This window comes from Oryx dammah, unplaced genomic scaffold (assembly GCF_014754425.2).
Source record: "Oryx dammah isolate SB20612 unplaced genomic scaffold, SCBI_Odam_1.1 HiC_scaffold_6, whole genome shotgun sequence".
Taxonomy (NCBI): domain Eukaryota; kingdom Metazoa; phylum Chordata; class Mammalia; order Artiodactyla; family Bovidae; genus Oryx; species Oryx dammah.
Genome location: NW_024070190.1, coordinates 30,918,137 through 30,939,193, shown reverse-complemented (window position 1 = coordinate 30,939,193; position 21,057 = coordinate 30,918,137). Strand labels below are relative to the sequence as shown.

The 21,057-nt window shown below is 35.4% G+C and overlaps 1 protein-coding gene across 3 annotated transcripts in view; it reads left to right on the top strand.

Annotated features, from left to right (window-relative positions):
- MCU (mitochondrial calcium uniporter) overlaps nt 1–21,057 on the top strand; it is a 200,740-nt gene that overhangs the window by 152,136 nt on the left and 27,547 nt on the right. For all 3 annotated transcript variants that reach the window (XR_005721363.1, XM_040242475.1, XM_040242474.1), the window contains one exon: nt 2,624–2,693. Coding sequence is in view for 2 of the 3 variants with exons in the window: in XM_040242475.1 (XP_040098409.1) it covers nt 2,624–2,693 (70 nt within the window). In the remaining variant the exon portion in view is untranslated. The remainder of the gene's footprint in view (nt 1–2,623; nt 2,694–21,057) is intronic.

Genomic DNA, 21,057 nt, shown 5'->3' with positions numbered 1-21,057 from the left:
CAACATAACAAAGTTTGATAATAGTCCATTGTTTAGGACGGCATAGAGACCACATACTCATTTAGTGAATTAGAGTATATTTGATAGGTATGTGAATTCATATAACCCCCATGAAAAACAATTTGATAATAGCTTTCAAAAGTTGAAGAGCACGTATCTTTAACCTAGCACTTTCTCTTGAAGTATTTTGTTCTCGGATGTCTGTGCCCACATGTAAGGATATTCATTCAAGTATCATGCTCATGTTTAGTTGCTTCGGCTGTGTCTGACTCCATGGGATTCTCCAGGCGAGAATACTGGAGTGGGTTGCCATGCCTCCTCCAGAGGGTCTTCCTGACCCAGGGACGGACCCAGGTCTCCTGCACTGCAGACAGGTTCTTTCCCATCTGGGTGACCAGGGAGAATCAAGTATCATGTGTCTATTGACAGACAACATTATTATTATAATGTATTAAAGAGACAAATGACTAATGGGACTATAGCATGCTACCGTTTGCATTTTTTTAAAATCTCCACAAATGCTTAGACATATATGCACGCACTTATGTATATATATAATAGTGTCTGATAGACTCTCCGGATTTAACAAAATTAATTCCTAATGAATCAAAGATTTAAACCTGAGAAAATAGAGGCCATGGAAGAGTTCTCTGGAGAGGAGAACTGAGCAGCTGGACCACATTGTAAAATAATTAATTTTTTACTTAGTTTTTGTTCTTTTGAATTTTATATCATAGACTTGCTTTTTCTGGTCTAACTAAATAAGATAACTTAAACATTTTAAATAAAAGCATCTTGTAAAACCCTAGCTAAGCATCATAAGAGTTGATACTTTCGAATTGTGCTGGAGAAGACTCTTGAGTCCCTTGGACAGCAAGGAGATCAAATCTGTCAATCCTAAAGGAAATCAATCCTGAATATTCACTGGAAGGACTGATGCTGAAGCCGAAGCTCCAATATCTTGGCCCCCTGATGCAAAGAGCCGACTCATTGGAAAAGACCCTGATGCTAGGAAAGATTGAGGGCAGGAGGAGAGAAGAGCTGCAGCAGAGGATGAAATGAATCACCAACTCAATGGACATGAACTTGAGCAAACTCCAGGAGATAGTGAAGGACAGGGAAGCCTGGTGTGCTGCAGTCCACGGGGTCACGAAGAGTTGGATACAACTTAGATACTGCACAACAACAAAGCATCCTAAAGTTACAGTTGAGCCAGTTGAGACCTACAGAGGACGAGATCCAGGCCCTCTGTATATTGTGTAAAAGATGGTTAGCAGTATTGAGGCCTGGGTTCTAATCCTGATTCTGATATGTGGCTCTTTGTAAGTCCCTTTCCCTCTTTGAGTCTCAGTTTTCTCATTTGTAGAATGAGTTCGGACTCATCTTCTTTTTCACAACATCTTTATGGAGCTAAGGATTCTTTGGTCCCCATTAAAAGTGTTGAAGCAAAGGATTAGGATTGTAGGATTTCCCAGCACACCTGTATTTAACCAGTGCCTTCTTGGATCTCTGAGTAAAATTGAGTTTAACTAAATATTTTGAGACAAAAAAAAATCTGAAAGTGACAGTCTACACTAAAGTTGTTATGTATATTAACTTAAAGATTCTCAATGATGGCATCAAAACATTAATGTGTAATGATCAGCCTTGAAGTCTCAAGTGATTTAAGTGGTTTTTTTGGTATTTAAAAAACAGTCTTGCATTCTGTATGCTTTCTTAAGCTGGTAAGAGGTAGGAATTTATGATACTAACTTGAAAGATGTCTGTTATACACCATAGTCTTGTCAGGTATGCATTGACTTAGAGTCCTAAATTATTTTTGTTTGGATTCTTGGAGTGGAATATAATATCTGGCTCTGAGGCTAATATGTTGGTTTTTAGTCCGTTAATGTGTTCTTTTCTTCCTCCTTTAATACTTTTTGAGGCTAGGAAATTAAAAGGTACAAGGGAATAAATTAAGCATTTAGCAAGTCAGAAACATATTCAATAATCTTTCTGAAACTTAGTTTAATTGTGGGAGCCTAAATTCTAAACCTAAATCTACAGTGACACTACTCTTTGAGGAAGTAGTAAAGATGGATATTAGTGTGAGTTCCTTCTAATATTCAGAAGATGATAACGATTAAAGACTCCAGGAATGAAGTTGCCTGACCAAATTAAAACGAAAAAAGGAGAGTAAACAGAAAGACTAGATGTCTACCCAATAACAGAGTAGTGATATAGCTGTTTAATAACTGTCTTAGACCTAGTAAAAGACATAAAGGAAATCCAGGTCTAAAAACTAGTAAGAGGAACAAGAAACAAAGTTTTGTTTCGACTTGACAGTGCTTAAAACAAGTACTAAGTGTTTAAAAAACTAGATGAAAAAACAGTTTGTATGGGTGTGTGTGTATGTGTAAATGTGTTTGTATGAAATCTTGAAATAAACCAAAATGCATCACTAACATCTTAGGATGAAAAGAGTTTGAGAGACTTTTCCTTTATCTGGATTTTTAAACTCTTCCACTAAAGGATATATATTATTTAAATGATTTTAAAGCTATTATTTATTATATTCATACCCATATGCATATAACATCTGTTGTGTGCCCTGACAATAGATGTGTCTTTTTGTGTTTTCTAGGTACACCAGAGGCTCTCTTCTTGGCCTAATTTGGGAGTTGTTTATTGCAGTACTGTTGTGCCCTCTGATGGTGAGTTATGGCACATTTTTTTAATGTCCAGTGCTTTTTTTTTTTCCCTTTCTCACTGTTTCCCACTCTCAGATTGACATACAAATTTATTTTTCTTAAAAAATAGGCCAGAATCAGAACAATTGGAGAGTTTCAATAAAGAGAGAATTTCTCCAGTATAAACATATTGTTCATAGTGATGAATCCTCTCAGCTTTTGCTGAAGCATTTCACTTAGAAACTTATTTTAATAATATTGTCTAAAATTGTTAAATATTTGGTGTCAGTATCAATAAATATATATTCATCAAGTTATATATATTCAGTGATAACTAAGTCACATTCCAACAGGACTCTTGTACCAGTTTTATTATGATATTCAGTGGCAAATAATTTGAACTAGTGATTTTATATTGAAATTTTTATTATTAATTATGTCATGTAATACAGTTACCATTATCCTATGTACCAATCTGTATGTGCTACGTGCTGTGCTTAGTCGCTCAGTCATGTCCGACTCTGCAATCCCTGGACTGTAGCCCACCAGGCTCCTCTATCCGTGGAGATTCTCCAGGCAAGAATACTGGAGTCAGTTTCCATGTCTTTCAATGATTTAACAATAGTAAAGTTGTACTGGTGTGTCTGGCTGAATGTTATCCCAGGACATAAATGCTATTATGTTGACTCCGTGTTGTATGAGGGATTGAAGACAATATTTTTACAAAGGTAAAATGATACATACTTTTGAAAAAAAGAGTTGCTCCCAAAATTCCTATGAATACTATTGTCCTTCTTAAGAAAATCAACTTGTATTACTTATCAAGAAACAGAAGGAGAAAATTATTTGATTTAATGAAATTTGTTATACTCTCAATTTATGTACCTTTCTTATTTAGTACTTCTAAATTAATCTTACTTTAGGCTGGTGTATAGCATATAAGAAAACTCTGCTTAACGCACAGCTACTACAGCAGAATTTAGCCACCAGTAGTAAGCATCTCTCCCATCATTCATTCTTCACTACTGTCACAGCTACTGGGTCATGTTCTATTAATATATCAAATGAGGGCTTGATCCCCTTTTTTTTTTTAAAAAAAGTGCAAAATCCGAAATACTACATTATATACCTGGTGGACTATAGTCCAGAGGGTCGCAAAGAGTCGGACAAGACTGAGCACACACACACACACACAATATTATATATAAAATATATACTGCCTCTCAGTAATTGCCTATTAATTTTGTTGTTTGACAAAATGTTCTAGTTATGATTATGATAGCTGTTGTAAAATATAGAGTATCTTAAATGTTTAACCTCCCTACCAAAGCAATCTGAAAGGTTCTCAATTTTCCTTGTGTCATAAATACTTTTGAGGATCTGGTAAAAGCTTTACATTCTCTCTCTAGAAGAAAATTTTACATACACATAGGCAATGTTACATATAATTTCTTAGTGATACAGGCTCTCTCAACCCAACTCACGGAATCCCTGGTCTCATGAACCTCAGCTCAAGAACTGCTTTGGCCACATTGTGCACACATGCGCACACACATCCCTGTACCCAGGCCCATGGTCCCTTTGATGAGAGGCATTATGCTTAGAGGTTGTGTTTAGCTTTGTAATCAAGATTTGCATCCCAATTTTCACTTTTAAGCCATGGTTTAATCTTAGACAAAGTAATTGCCTTCTTAAAACCTCCTGCTTTATATGTGAAATGGAGATAGTAATAATTACTACCTCCAAGAGAAAAATGTACTTATCCAACAAAAACTCTTATTGTATAAAGAGTGGTGTGTGTGGTAGTGTTAAAAACCTTAATCAAAGCAATGTGATTTAGGGCTTCTCATTTTAATTTTTCTATGCCCCAGATCCTCCTTTGTAAAATGACTATCTGAAATTTTTATGACTGTATGGTTTATAGCCTATTTAAAGGCTTTCAAAACTTTCAGGGGTGCCCCTTCATAGTAATGAAAATTAAGGATTAAGGATGAGAACAATTCTGCTATAGACAGGTTGACTATATAATTTATCATCCAACCCAGGATACTTTTGAGAATACATCGAGGACAACCAGAGTTGTCCTGACAGTTTTAAATGCAGTAAGCCAGGACATGTCTTCACTGTAGGTAAGTTGAATAAGAGCAAGAAAAATAGTCTCCCTAGCTGCCTTCATTTCTCTGTCCAGAAATGTAATGCTACTTAATTAGTCTTGTATCGAGAGCTGTGATAGAAAGAAATATTGTTTTATAGTTGATAAAAAATATAAAATTTCCTTATAAAAATTGTTTGAGGACAATTAATTTTAGCAATGAACAGTTATCAAAATTCTTGGTTAGTAATAAACAATCATCTGTTTAACCCAAATATAGATAATATATATAAATTCTTAACCTAAGTAACTAGATATATGCCCTAGTTTTTTTGTTTTTTGTCCCATTACTTTTTAAAAAGCTTTATTTATACATATTTTATGTACCATAAAATTCACCTATCATCATGCAGTCATAATAACAATCCAGCTTTAGACTATTTCCTTACCCCAAAAAGTTCTCCTGTTCCTGTTTTGCACCCAGTCCCTGCTCCTACCCTAAGGTTTAGGCAAACACTATCTGAGGCAAACACTAATCTGCTTTGTCTCTCTGTAGTTAAACCTTTTCTTAAATGTCATATAAATGGACTCATTCAATATGTAGTCTTTTGTATCTAGCCTCTTTTACATATCCTAATGCTTTTGTGGTTTACCCATACTGTAGCATGGTTTGAAGTTCTTTGTTTTTATTGCTGAGTAGAATTCTAATATATGGAAATAAACGAAATGCACATTTTGTTTTTTCATTCACCAAATGAAAAACATTTGGTTTGTTTTCCATTTTGGACTATTAAGAGTAATACTGCTATCAACATTTGCTTATGTCTTTGTATGGATATATGTTTTTATATCTCTTGAGTAGATACTAGGAGTGGGATGTCTGGGTCATATGGTAAGTATATGCGTAATTTCTTTATTGAAGTAGAGTTGATTTATACTGTTTAATGTGTACAGCAAAGTAATTCAGTTATATATACATATGTATATTTTTTCAGATTTTTCCTATTATATGTTATTATAGATATTGAATATAGTTCCCTGTGCTATTCAATAGATCCTTGGTTTTTTATGTATTTTATATATGGTAGTTTGTATCTCTTAATTGCAAATTCCCAATTTATCCTTCCCCCTCTTTCCCCTTGGGTGCAAGTGTGTTTTCTATGTCTGTGAGTTCATTTCTATTGTGTAAATAAGTTCATTTGCATTTTTTAGACTCCACATATAAATGATATCATATAATATTTGTCTTGATCTGACTTAGTTCACTTAGTACAATAATCTCTAGACCCATCCATGTTACTACAAATGGCATTGTTTAAACTTTTTATGGCTGAGTAATATTCCATTATTTATGTATGTGTATATATACATATACACCACATCTTTATCCACTCATCTGTTGATGAATATTTAGGTTGCTTCCATGTCTTGGCTACTGTGAACAGTGCTGCAGTGAACACTGGGGTGCATGTGTCTTTTCAAATTAGAGTTTTCATTTTTTCCTTATATACGCTCAGGAGTAGGATTGCTGGAACTTACGGAAACTCAGTTTTACTTTTTTAAGGAACCACCTTAATGTTCTCCATCACCGATGCACCAATTTACATTCACACTAAGAGTATAGGAGTATAGGAAGTTCTCTTTTCTCTACACCCGCTCCAGCATTTATTATTTATAGATTTTTTGATGATGGCCATTCTCACCAGTGTGAGGTGGTATCTCGTTGTAGTTTTCATTTGCTTTTCTCTAATAATTAGTGATGTTGAGCATCTTTCTATGTGCTTCTTGGCCATCTGTATGTCTTCTTTGGAGAAATGCCTATTTAGGTCTTTTGCCCATTTTTTTTTAATTGGGTGGGGGGTTTTTTTGTATTGAGGTATACAAGCTGTTTGCATATTATGGAAATTGAGCCCATTTTGGCCAGTTTGTTTGCAGATATTTTCTCCCATTTTGTACATATTCCTTTTTGTTTTGTTTATGATTTCCTTTGCTGTGCAAAATTTTAAGTTTAATTAGATCCCATTTGTTTATTTTTGTTTTTAGTACTCCAGGAGGTGGATCCAAAAAAAATATTGCTGTGATTTATGTCAAAGAGTATTCTGCCTAAATTTTCCTCTAGGAGTTTTATAGTATCTGATCTTATATTTGGGTCTTTCATCCATTTTGAGTTTAATTTTGTATATCGTGTTAGAGAATGTTCTAATTTTACTCTTTTACATGTAGTTGCCCAGTTTTCCCAGCACCACTTATTGAAGAGACTGTCTTTTCTCCATTGTATTCTTGCCTCCTTTGTCATAGATAAATTGACCTTAAGTGTGTGGGTTTATTTCTGCGCCTGCTATCTTGTTCCATTGATCTATATGTCTCTTTTTGTGCCAATACTATACTGTTTTGATACTGTGACTTTGTAGTATAGTCTGAATTCAGGGAGCATGAGTCTTCTGGCTCCGTTCTTCTTTCTCAAGATTGTTTTTGGCTATTCAGAGTTTTTGTATTTCCCTACAAATGAAAACTTTTTTCTTCCAGTTCTGTGAAAAATGTCCCTGGTAATTTGACAGGGATTGCATTGAATTTGTACATTGCCTTGGGTAGTATGGTCATTTTAACAATGTTGATTCTTCCAGTCTAAGAACACAGCTTATCTGTACCACTGCTTGTGTGGTCTTCAGTTTCTTTCATCATGTACTTAACTTTTTAAGAAACTGCAAAACTGTTTTCCAAAGTGGCTGTCCCACTTTGCATTCCTACCAGCAGTATTTAAGTTTTCCAGTCTCCCTATATCCTCCCCAACATTTGGTATAGTCACACTTCTTGATAATAGACATTCTAGTGGATTTGTAGTATTATTTCATGGAGGTTTTAATTTGCATTTCACTGACAGTCAAGATGTTAGGCATCTTTTAATGTACTCATTAACCATTAAAGTATGTTCTTCAATGAAGTGCCAAACTTTTTGCCTGTTTAAAAAAATTGACTGTCTTAGTATTGATTTGCATGCATTCTTTATATATTCCAGAAATTTTCATGTTACTTTTAAAATAATTTTGTGGGAAAGGGTGGATTTTTTAAAATCATGTTTTATTATTAATGGCTATTCATATACAGTTGGAAATTCTATATTTATTGTCATCATTTATATTGAGGGCATAAACATACCCCACCACTGTCTTTCCTCCTAGCTTTTAAAAACCTAACAACAAAAAGGAAACACAAGTAATAAAATCACAAAAAATGATAGAAACAGAAAACCTCAGTGTTTTAATGTGGGCACATTGCTCACCAACCTAGATGTGAGGTTGGGAAAGCTGAAACACCTTATTTTGCCATTTTAAAAATATATCCTACAGTTTGAACTTTTTTTTGGTAAGTAGGAGTTTCAGTTTGAAGTACCAAAATATGGTTGAACTTGTTGCATCACAAAAGTCTTTTTGAAGGCTTTTATAAAATTGACTTTCACGTTGCTAAGAAAAACAACCATATGAACTTGGAAAGATGTTTAAACTTTCTGTGCTGACAGTATTTAAACTGGGTTAGTATGGAGCAGAGTAAATTTATATCACAATTCAGATGATGTCATCCATTCTAGGATTGCTATCATTTATTTCAATATTTTGAAGTAAGTTTTGAGGAAATCAGAGACTATGTCATTTCCCTCCAGAATGTGATGTGGTTAAACTACTGATATTGTTTTAAGGAGTTAGTTTCCAATTGTGTCTGTTAATATACATGTTGATACAAAGAAAAATCTCTTATATGTGATCTCTTATGGAAATTAGAAAAGCAGTTAACGCTAATGGCTATCACCATCTTTGAAATAGTGTTAAATTTCTTTTTTTTTTTTTTTTTCTCTAAGAAAGATCTTGGTACTCTGTGAACAGATGGCACATCTTCCAAACTTAGCAACATGCATGCTTTTATGACCTCAGAGAAGAAAGGAGCTTTATCCATTGCAATAATGCATTGGTTTTTTAACTGGCATTGAAGACTTCCACCATTCCTAAAAGAGGCCTTGCCTGCTACCACAGAAGTAGTCAGTATTTTGAGAACAAGATTTTGTGAGAAAAAGAATAAAAATATAAATTCTCCTTTGCTAGATTAAACTTTGGATAGGAGTTTTGCTTTTTAAGAGAAGAGAAAGTTTATTACAAGGGAGTGTTTTTAGTTATGTCTTGATTAACTTGGGGGGATATTTGGGCCTTTATGAATGAGCATAATCTTCCAGTTCAAGACCTTACAGTCATTATTTTGTGCTTGGTAGAAAACTCATGAACCCTTTTAATCAAGCTGTAGCTCTGAAATGGAAAGAAGTAGACAACCTTGTGATTTTTTTCAGCTGCTGGAGAAAGTTTCTCTCTAGGCTAGTCATGAATGGAAAGGTTTATCAGTTTCTCTGGAAGAAATAGAAAAAACTTAGAGCTCTTGAAGATTACTTCAAGAAACCTTAAAATTGGAACTTGGATTTCCAATCGTTTCACTGTTGATACTGCATCAAAACAGAAAGTGATATAAATTCAATTCTAAGAGTCTTAGAAGAAATCTTAGGTCCTTACATATGCTTAGCCAAGCATCATCTGCCGAAGTGAACTATGAGAGCTGTGTTACCACATACCTTTCCCAGAGTCTCTGAGATTTTACAGCTTCTTTTCATCAAAACAGAAGGGCACAACCTTTTTAGATACCAGAGGTAATACTCAAGTTAGCATGTTCCAAAACCAAGCCATTATGTGACTTTTTATTCAAGCCAAACAATACCAGTGTTATAATTGAAATGTCCTGTTATATAGAATTAAAGCTTATTTTCTGTTTTAATTTGTGAATTTTTATTTCTTTAAAAAAAATGACTGTTATTTATTTAAAATGAGGAAAAATGCTGCAATTTTTGTTAACATTTATTTTAAAAATATAGCCGTGTACTAGTCTTTCACTTGTAGTCTGCCATAACAAAATACTGTAACTTAAACCACAAAAATTTATTTTCTCACAGTTTTGGAGGCTAGAATTCCCAGATCACGGTGTCAGCATGGTTAAGTTCTGATCAGAACTCTGATCCTAGCTGGCAGATGGCCACCTTCTCACTGTGTTTCCACCTAGTGAAGGTGTGGGGAAAGCTCTTACTCTTCATATATAGCCGTTGTGGTATCAGATTAGCACAACAGATTATCAGATTAACTTTATCTTTTCCTTTAGCCTTAATTACCTCTGAGTGATCTCCAGATAAGCACATGGGGAATTAGAGTTTCAAAAATAAAAATTTGGGGAGATCACAATTCAGTCCATAACAGTTAATATGAAGAAAATAATTTTTCAATGCAACAAATGTGTTGTATCTAAAATTTTTATGTATAAATTGTTTGAACTTTTTCAGGAAATAGGTCTAAGGGGGGAATCCATACCTTCTTCAGGTTGTCAAGGAGGTCTGTTACCCAGAAACACCTAGGAACAGGAATTGGTTTATATAATTTATGCTCTTTTTCTCCTTGTTGCCCTCGGTGGAACAAGTCATTTTTGTTCTCTTGGGGTTTAAAGCCTTGACTAGAAATTTTCTCATGGAAATTTGTATGACTTTAGACTTTAGTTTTTAAGACTGTAGATTTTAGAAAAAGCAAGAAAAACTACCAAGGAAAGCATTTTTCTATATCCTCATTGAATCTTCTCAGCCTCCTTGTGAGTTATTAGAATCTCTGTATTAAAGGTAAGGTGAATGAGATAAGGGTATATTCAGTAATGTGCCCATACATTCAAGGTGTCTCCCTTGGTAGAATTTGAGATTTTCAGGAACTGTTTTCAAATCTGAGATTCCAACATCTATCATTCTGCTGTACTTTACTCTCTGTACTTTAGGATTGTATTCCACTTTACACCATCCAGAAATTAAAGTGGGCCAAAAGTCAAGGATTAATGAAGTTACTTTCAAAGCAGCACCATGAAAAGAATTATTCTTAAAAAAGAAAAAAAAATGTTAGGGCACTAAATTAGGACAGGATTTTATTTTTACAAAACAATATAAAATATTTAATTCTCAGAATGAATAGATGAAGGATGTGGATGACTTTTTATTTGGCCCAAATGCTTTTGACATTTATGAGAGTTTAATTATCTTCATAAACAGATTTTAAAAGAATCAGATTCAACAAAAGTTATATAGGTTGTTCTACTATTTGTAGACAAAAAAAGATGCACAACTTGAGAGTTGCAACTTAAGTTTTATTTGAGTCAAAATGAGGACTGCAGCCTGGAAGACAGCCCCTCAGATAACTCTGAGAAACTATTCCAAGGAGGTAGTGAGGGAAGGTCAATATATAAGATTCTGGTGAAGAGGGAGTTCATTGCAATCAGCGCTTACTTTACAAAAGATTTCTACTAGTCACCAGGAGCAGATATCGTCATTTAATGACTTAGTGCTTTTCTAGATACGAAGAGATGCAAGGATTGGGATGATGAAATCAGTTCCTGAAAATACCTAACTATCTAAAGCCCTGTTCCACCGGATTCTCTGGCTCACAGAGAGCCTCACTCCACCCTGAACTCCCTCACCCGAGTTGAAGGTCAACAGCTGCAGCCTCATAGGCTTCAATCAGGGCAGAGACCGATGGCAAAAGCCCTTGTTGTTGTTGGTCACTATCAGTGCTCTTTGTTGTCATTGTTATTGTTCTTCAGTCATTGCTAAGTTATGTCTGACTCTTTTGCAACCCCATGGACTGCAGCATGCCAGGCCTCTTGGCAAGTGCCAATTTGTAGTGGACATATTTAACATAAGACCAATAATGTGTGTTAGGTGCTCAGCCATGTCTGACTCTTTGTGACCCCATGGACTGTAGCCCATCAGGCTTCTCTCTCCATGGGATTTTCCAGGCCAGAAAACTGGAGAGAGTTGCCATTTCCTTCTCCAGGGGATTTTCCTGATCCCGGGTTCAAATCCGGGTCTCCCACATTGCAGGCAGATTCTTTACCTTCTGAGCCACCAGGGAAGCCCAAAACCAATAATACCATATATATTTTTTAAAGTTTATAATTCTAACTGTTTTCACAAATTTTATCATTTAAGCCTAGTAGTAACTTCACTTAACTGTTTTTTACATAGTTCTACAGAGAGAGGTTCAGTTGTATAAATACTAATTCACCTTAGGTTCACAGTGAAATATATAGTTGATTTCATTAAGTTAATTTATATTGCCACTTGGAAGGACCCAACATCTGGATTTATCAAACTATTAAATTTATGATTCTAGACTTCCCAGGTATTTCAGTGGTTGAGAGTCCGCCTGTCAGTACAAGGGACACAGCTTCAATCCCTGGTCTGGGAAGATTCCACATGCCACAGGGCAGCTAAACCCCTGTGCTGCAACCCCTGTGCTGCCAGCTCTCTAGAGCCCAGGAAGCACAACTTCTGAAGCCCTCACACTCTAGAGCCTGTGCCCCACAGCAAGAGAAGCCACCACAATGAGAAGCCCATGCACCACAAGAGAAGTAGTCCTCACTGGACACAACTAGAGAAACCTTGTGTACAGCACAGCCAAAAATAAATAATTTTTTTAAAAGAACTAATAAATGAATTCAGTAAAGTTTCAGGGTATAAAATTAATATCTAGAAATCTGTTGCAGGAATTCCCTAGCAGTCTAATGGTCAGGACCCTGCACTTCCACTGCAGTGGGGGTGGGTTTGATCCTTGGTGGGGAACTAAGATTCCAGAAGTCACATGGTGCAGCCAAAAAAAAAAAAAGCAAATACTGTTGTGTTTCTGTAAACTAAGAATGAACTATCAAGAAGAGAAATTAAGAAAATAATCTCATTTATAATTGTATCAAAAATAATAAAGTACCTAAAAGTAAATCTAACCAAGGAGGTAAATACTTAGAAAACTATAAGACTTTGATAAATTCAAGATGACATGAACAAATGGAAAGATATACCATGCTCATGGATTGGAAGAATTAATCTTATTAAAATGATCATACTCCCCAAGGTAATCTACAAATTCAGTGCAATCCCTATCAAAATACCAGTGGCATTTTTTTTTTTAAACAGAACTAGAACAAATAATTCTAAACTTCATATGGAAACAGATCCCACATAACCAAAAGAAAACATTGGCAGTACACTTTTGACATAGGTCTTACCAATATTTTTTGGATATGTATCCTCAGAGAAGGTAAACAAAAGCAAAATAAACAATGGGACCACTTCAAACTAAAAAGCTTTTGCACAACAAAGGGAAACTATCAACAAAATGAAAAGGCAGCCTGTTGAGTAGGAGAAGATATTTGCAAATGCTTTATCTGATAAGAGCTTAATATCCAAATTATATAAAGAACTCATACAACTCAATATCAAATAAACAAACAACCTGATTAAAAATTGGGCAAAAGACCTAAATAAATGTTTCCCCAAAGAAGACATACAGATAATCAACGGACACATGAAAAGATGCTCAATATCACTGACGTCAGGAAAATGCAAATCACACTACAATGAGATATCACTTATACCTGTCAGAATGGCTATTACCAAAAAGGAAATAACTGTTGCAGAGAATGTGAAGAAAAGGTGGGAATGTAAATTGGTATAGCAACTATGGAAACCAGTATGGAGGTTCCTCAAAAAAATTAAAAATAGAACTACTATAATATGATTAAGCAATCCTACTTCCAGGAATTTTTTTTGAAGAAAATAAAAACACTAATTTGAGAAGATACATGCACCCTTATGTTAATTGTAGCATTATTTACAGTAGCCAAGATATCAGAGTAACCTACGTGTCCACAGATAGATGACTAGATAAAGAGGTGGCATATATGTAAATAGCATATTCCATAAAAAAGAATGACATCTTGCCATTTGGGACAACATGGATGGACCTTAGGAATATCATCTAACCTTGGTGTTCTTTATTGTTCTTAGCTATAGAAGAAGGGCAGGCTTTCCAACTAGCTCAGTGGTAAAGAATCCACCTGCCAATGCAGGAGACAGGGGTTTGATCCCTGGGTCAGGAAGATCCCCTGGTGAAGGAAATGGCACCATTCCCCATGGTAAAGGAAATGGGGCTGCAAAAAAGTTGGACATGACTTCATGACTAAGCAACAGCAGCTTAGAAGAACGGCCCTTATAGTCTGTATGATTTCTTTAACCCTTCCAACACTAAAATTATGTTATTGTATTTCATATTCTTAATGCAGAATAGTAGAGAAAAAGAGAAAGAAAAGAAACAGATGATGGCAAAGTCATAAGCCACTGGAATCATCTATCATATAAAGTTCAGTTCTAAGTATCTCTGCAGAGAACACCCTAAATGTGCTTCCTTATTATACCTTTTCCTTTTTCATAATAAATCTTTAAGAGGTATACAGTTTTGTTGAAACCAGGCAAGACCCTGTGGGTCTCCCGTATACAAATCCTTTTGGGTCCCCATTTCTTGTTTATAGAAAATAGGCTTCATTCAGCCTTCTATGTTCCAAAGGGCTGATTCAAACAGTTGCTAATCAGGGAGCAGAAGGAATGCAGAAACGAGGGAGGAGCAATCAAAAAACAATTGGGCAGCCTCGGGCAGTATATACATATCATATGAATTAAGTGTATATCCATATAACATTTTTGAGCTCTACTGCAGGAACTGAGGCCCTCACCCAGGTGAAAGATGGTAACTTAAGACTGAGCACATGATTCCTGGGGCACCCAGTTACCTCACCATCAACCAATCAGAAGAAAGTCACAAACCCTGCAGCCCTCACCCCAGACTTTGCCTATAAAAACTTCTCCTGCAGATTCCTTAAAAAACTAGGAATAAAACCACCATATGAGCCAGTAATCCCACTCCGATGCATATACCCTGAGTAAGTCAAAATTGAAGACACATGTACCCCAGTGTTCATTGCAGCACTATTTACAATAGCTACAACATGGAAGCAACCTAGCTGTCCATTGACAGATGAATGGATAAAGAAGTTGTGGTACATGTACACAACGGAATATTACTCAGCCATAAAAAGGAATGCATTTGAGTCAATTCTAATGAGGTGGATGAACCTAGAGCCTATAATACAGAGTGAAGGTAAGTCAGAAAGAGAAAGATATACTAATACATATATATGGAATTTAGAAAGATGGTGGGGGTAAGGTGGGGGGTGAAGTCGCTCAGTCATGTCCAACTCTTTGCAACCCCGTGGACTGTGACCTACTAGGCTTCTCTGTCCATGGGATTCTCCAGGCAAGAATACTGGAGTGGATTGCCATTTCCTTCCAAAGAATTTAATTGCAGGGGAGCAGTGGAGAAACAAACAGAGAACAGATTTACGGACATGAGGAAAGGGGAGGAGAGGGTGAGATGTATGGAGAGAGTAACATGGAAACTTACATTACCATATGTAAAATAGATAGCCAATGAGAATTTGCTGTATGTCTCAGGGAACTCAAACAGGGGCTCCTTATCAACCTAGAGGGGTGGGAAGGGAGGGAGATGGGAGGGAGGTTCAAGAGGGAGGGAACATACGTATACCTATGGCTGATTCATGCTGAGGTTTGACAGAAAACAACAAACTTCTATAAAGCAATTATCCTTCAATTAAAAAATAAATTAATAGTATTTAAAAACAAAAATAAAAAACAACTTCTCCCCCTAAACTGTTGGGGAGTTTGGGATTTTTGAGCTACCCATTTTCCTTGATTGGCCCTGCAATAAACCTTTCTCTGTACCAGACTTTGACATTTCAGTTTGTTTGACCTCTCTGTGCATCAGGCACACAACCTTGTGTTCAGTCACAGTGTTCATAAAATTATATATTTTAGAGGAGATTTTGCTAATTATTTTTAACACTGATTAATTTTCCTCCTACAAATTTTAACAACTGGTTAAATAACAGGCATTTTTACTATAGGACTTTTTCTGTAATTCTCCCAAGCATTTTTTAAAATTTTATTTAATATATTACTTCTTTAACCCAATGTTTGTTGTCCTTGCAGTTCTCTTTTTACTCTGGAAAATTCCTTGCCTTTTAATTTTTATTCCTACTTCAGTTGTCGTATTCTCTCTCTCAGTATTTATATTGGATGCCCCATAATTTCTAGGTTTCTTTGAGATACACTGCTCCAGAACATACTTTAGATTATTTCTTATTTATTGAAATGGAAATCAGAGCAAAATATTTTAACCAACCAAAAAGCTACTTGTTTCAATTTGCATTTGAAAAGAATATTTAACTCTAGAGAACAGTAGCTGACAGCTGTCATTAGCTTGTAAATTCCCATTGTGACTTCACTACAACCAACAGCCATTTTGTATATTATTAAACTTGAGGAACTTTGGTAATTGTTATTCTCTGGTTGCAAAACAAGAAATCTAATATTTGCATTACAATCAGGTGCGTGGGAAAGAAGGAGACCTGGGGATTTATTTCAAAAGCGGTATTATATTAAAGATTTGTTAGTTCTGAAATGTGCTATCTATGCCAAGTTTTTCAAAGCTTTCATATTTAACTCCTTTTAAAAACTTCATAATTTTAAAGAAAAAAGTTAAACTGAGTGATAAAAACTTTAATTTTGTCTGTTTATTTTGTCTCAGTTATTTTGAAACAACAGTTACCCATGAAACTGATATATTAGTGAAATCTCTCATAGTTTATGTGTTTAAGATGCACAGATTCCTGTCTTTTAATTCAACTCTGACTACTACTTGAAATCTGTGGTTGAATATTTTCACATGTAGAAAGAAGACTGGTGAGGGAGAACACCAGGTGGACAAGTTAATCACCTAATTTTATGACCCCCATCATCATTACTGCTTATAGAACAAATAAGGATATTTATGTTACTGTTGCAGGAAGGGGGACTTGAAACTGGGCTCTTGTCTAACACTCGGAAATGAATTGTCCGAGGAGACACGTGCTGACAAAGCAAGAGATTTTATTGGGAAAGGGCACCCAGGTGGAGAGCAGTAGGGTAAGGGAACCCAGGAGAACAGCTCTGCCACATGGTTTGCAGTCTCGGGTTTTATGGTGATGGGATTAGTTTCTGGGTTGTCCTTAGCCAATCATTCTGACTCAGAGTCCTTCCTGGTTGTACACTCCTTGTTCAGCCAAGATGGATGCCAGAGAGAAGGATTCTGAGAGGTGGTCGGACAGGTTTTGTCTCCTTTTGACCTTTCCCAAACTCTTCTGGTTGGTGGAGTCTTATTAGTTCCCTGTTCCTTACCAGAACCTCCTGTCGTAAAACAAATGGTTACTATGGTGCCTGGCCAGGGTGGACGTTTTCAATCAGTGTGCTTGCCCTAACATTACTGTCTCTGACTTTAAAGAAGCAATGGATGGCTGAGGATTCTTTTAAAAACAAGAAAGAAAATGACAAAAATTTCAAGTTATTTTAAATATTGAAAACTTTAGATGGTACATACTATGTATTAACTTTATATTACTATTTTGGCCTAATTTTCCTTAGAAAACTCAGACTGTCCTTTTGGAAAGAATAAAGAGATTTATGACTCTGCTTTTTATTTTTTATGTAAAAATTCAAATCGTGTATCCACAAAGCATTCACTGCTGTGGGAATTGCTATCCTGCTGTCAACAGCTAGAACACCGGATAGAAACACAAGAAAATACTGTTGTTAACACTGGACAATAGGCGAGACAGGACTTTGATCTGAGGAAAGAGAAGCAAGTGAAATTAACCTTACAGTGCTTTAGCTCACAGCCTGAGGCTTTGGTTAAATTCTAAGCCTCAAAGCCAGGCTATAACAACTTCCCAGGAGATAGCAATTACCAGAAGCTGTAAAGGAGAAGAAAGTGGCAACCTACTCCAGTATTCTTGCCTAGAGAATTCTGTGGACAGAGGAGCCTGGTGGGCTGTCGTCTGTGGGGTCGCACAGAGTCGGACACGACTGAAGCAACTTAGCAGCAGCAGCAGCAGAAGCTGTAAAATGAATAACTCTTAATGCTCACTCACGGCCAGAAATCACTTGACTTCTCTCCACCTAGAGAGGAGAGGCATCACTGACTACATGAACATTCAGTAGAGACTCCCAGAAGAAGCATAACTTGGAAGGAGTGCCAAGTTTGCTCTAGAATAAAGGATTCTCTAGATTTGTCTTAAAAGACTCGAGAGGATCAAGCTAATATGCAGTAACTATACAACAAAATCCAGCATTCAGCAATGTAAAAGTCACAATGTCTAATCTCCAGTCAAAAATTACTAGGCATATGAAGAAGCTACAGGGTTGTGGGTGGGGGCAGGAATTAGTCGATAGAACCAGACCTAGGAATGATGGAATTAACAGACAAAGATTTTAAAATAGTTATTATAAATATGATTTTTATATTCATGGAAAGAAAAGAAAAAACATAAGCATAATACAAAGAAAAATAGAAAATAGAACAATAAACAAATGGAACTTCTAGAGATGAAAATATGTATGAAATGAAAACCAGTATGGATGGAATTAATAGCAGATTAAATACTACAGAGGAAAAGATCAGTGACACTGAAGTACATAGCAATTAAAACTATCCAAAATGAATCTGAGAAAACTGAAATTATGAAAAGAGCTTCAGGTTACTGTGTGATAGTACCACAAATATGAATGTAATTGGAATCCAGAAGGAGAGGTGTGGGAGGCATGAAAAATATCTGAGTAATGGCCAAAGTTTTTATAAATTTGATGGAAATGATGAGCCCACAGACCTAAGAAATTTAACAATTCCCAAACAGCACAAGCATAAAGAAAACCATAGAAAAGAACATTATAATCAGATTGCTGAAAACCAATGATGAAGAGAAGATACTGAAAGCAGCCAGAGGGAAAAAGACATACTACATACAAAGGGACAAAGATAAGAATGTACACAAATGTGTAACATACTGTACAGACTAGAAGGTCTTCAGAGTACTGGAAGGAAAAAAACCTAGATTTTTAAACAGCAGAATTGTCTTTCAAAAATGAAGATGAAATAAAGACTTTTTCAGACTTAACCAAAACTGAGAGAATTTATTGCCAACATATCTGCCCAACAAGAAATGTTTACGGAATCTCATGAGACAAAAGGAAAGTGATACCAAATGGAAATGTGGACTATACCAAAAAAAAAAAAAAAAAGAGGAACACAGAGGGTAAATATGTGCATAAATATAAAAGACATTTTTCTCATTTTGAAATTTTTAAAATAGAATTCGTTGTCAAAGTAAAAATAGTTTGTGGTTTATAACGTATAGAAATACAATGTAGAACAGTAGCACACTACAGGGGAAATGGAAGCATATTGTTGTAAGGTTCTTACACTATATCTAAAGTGGCATATAATACTTGAAGTGATAATTAAAGATGTATATTGCAAACCCTTGAGGTGGGTTCCGCAAACCCAATAGGCAAGTCCAGTGCACTCCTTAATTTTGTAAATAAAGTTTGTTGAAACACAGCCATGCATATTTGTTTACATAGTGCCTAGGGCTGCTTTTGTACAACAATGCAGAGTCTTAAGTTGCAACAGAGATTTTATGACTACCAAAAACCTAAAGTATTTAATAATCTCCCCTTATAGAAAAACATTGCCATTACTTGCTGTAGAGTAACCCAAAACCATGAAGAGGTACAGTTAAGAAGCCAGTTTGTTGTTGGTATTATTGTTTAGTTGCTAAGTTATGTCCAACTCTTTTGTAACCCCGTGGACTGTAACCCACCAGGCTCGTCTGTCCAAGGGATTTCCCAAGCAAGAATACTGGAGTAGGTTGCCGTTTCCTTTTCCACGGTATCTTCCCGACCCAGGGATCTAACCAGGGTCTCCTGCATTGGCAGGCAGATTATTTACCACTGAGACACCAGGGAAGCCCATAGTAGAGGTTAAATGTAATCATAAGAATACTCAGTTAATCTAAAAGAGGGCAAGAATAGATGGAAAGTAGAAGAAAGAACTGAGTCAAGAAAAGTAGTGAGATGGCAGACTTATACATAACCATATTTATAATTTATTAAATGCAAATGATATACATACTTTAAAAGACAGAGATGTCAGATTGGATAAAATAGCAAGACTCAACCATATGTTGTCTGCAGGAAACCCACTTAAAATATAAAGATATGGTAGGTTAAAAGACATGACAAAAGATATACCACAAAAATATATGTCTACTCATAGACTTGTCAGTAAGTAATCATAAAAAGCTTATTCATAGTAGCCAAAACCTGGAAACAATCCATATGTCAGTCATGGTAAATGGATGAACAAAATTATAGTGTATCCATGTATAGTTAAATGCTACTCAGCAATAAAAACAAATCAACTCCTAATGCATGTAACAACATGGATGAATCTCAAAATCATCCAGATACAAAAGAGTACATGCTATATTATTCCAGCAGTATAAAAGCCTAAAAAAACTAAACATAATCAATGGTGACAAAAATCTAATCAGTAGTTGCCCAGGGGTTAACTGGAATGGGGATCAAGAGATTTTGGGGGTCTAATGGAAATGTTGTTCATCCTGTTACATCAGAATTCATCAAATATTCATTTCAGATAAGAATGTGTTTTGTTATTGATAAGCTGTGTTTCAATAAGCATTATTTAATCATGAACAATGTAGTGTGAGGGTTCTGTGCTCATTATAGGCGTCATCATTTACTAGACCAGGTGAGGAAAAAAGATGTAAATGACTACAGTTATGAAAGTTTATTGCATTTAGAATCTCCAGAACATTGTTCTATGTATATTTCTTCTCAGCTCTTCAGTTTTAAGGAGTATGAATCCTTAGAAACTTTATAGAATGTATCTTTTAATTTTTTTTAAGAAAAGCTAATAAATAAATATCACTCATCTAAAAGCAGTATGTTGTTACAGATGGTTTATTTATTCCTCACAACAACTGTATCAGTTAGATATTAAATCCACTTGATATATGAAAAGGTGAGGCTCACAGAAGTTATATAATATGTCCAAAAGTCAGGATTCCATGCCAGATTTGACTCCATACCCTGTTTTCCTTTTACAGGCTAATGCTAAATTACTATCTTTAAATGCTTGGTTGCTTGTGTAAAACATTCTTGTTCAAAATTTATTTGAAAGTTCGTTTGAAAATGATTTGAAAGAGTTATTCTGACACTTGTTTTAGAGACTAAGGTTCTATAAATTAAAAATTAAGGAATAAGATAAGAAAATAAGGAATTCTGTGCCAAACTGTTGTGGAAAATCCTGTCAGTTGTGTAGCTTATGATAATGTTTTCCTTAATAACTTTTTGTTAGTAAGTCCCAAAATGTTGAGCTTTGACTTCTTTTGCTAACCTCAGGAAAATGTTCAAGAGAACTTAAAAGAAATTGTTTT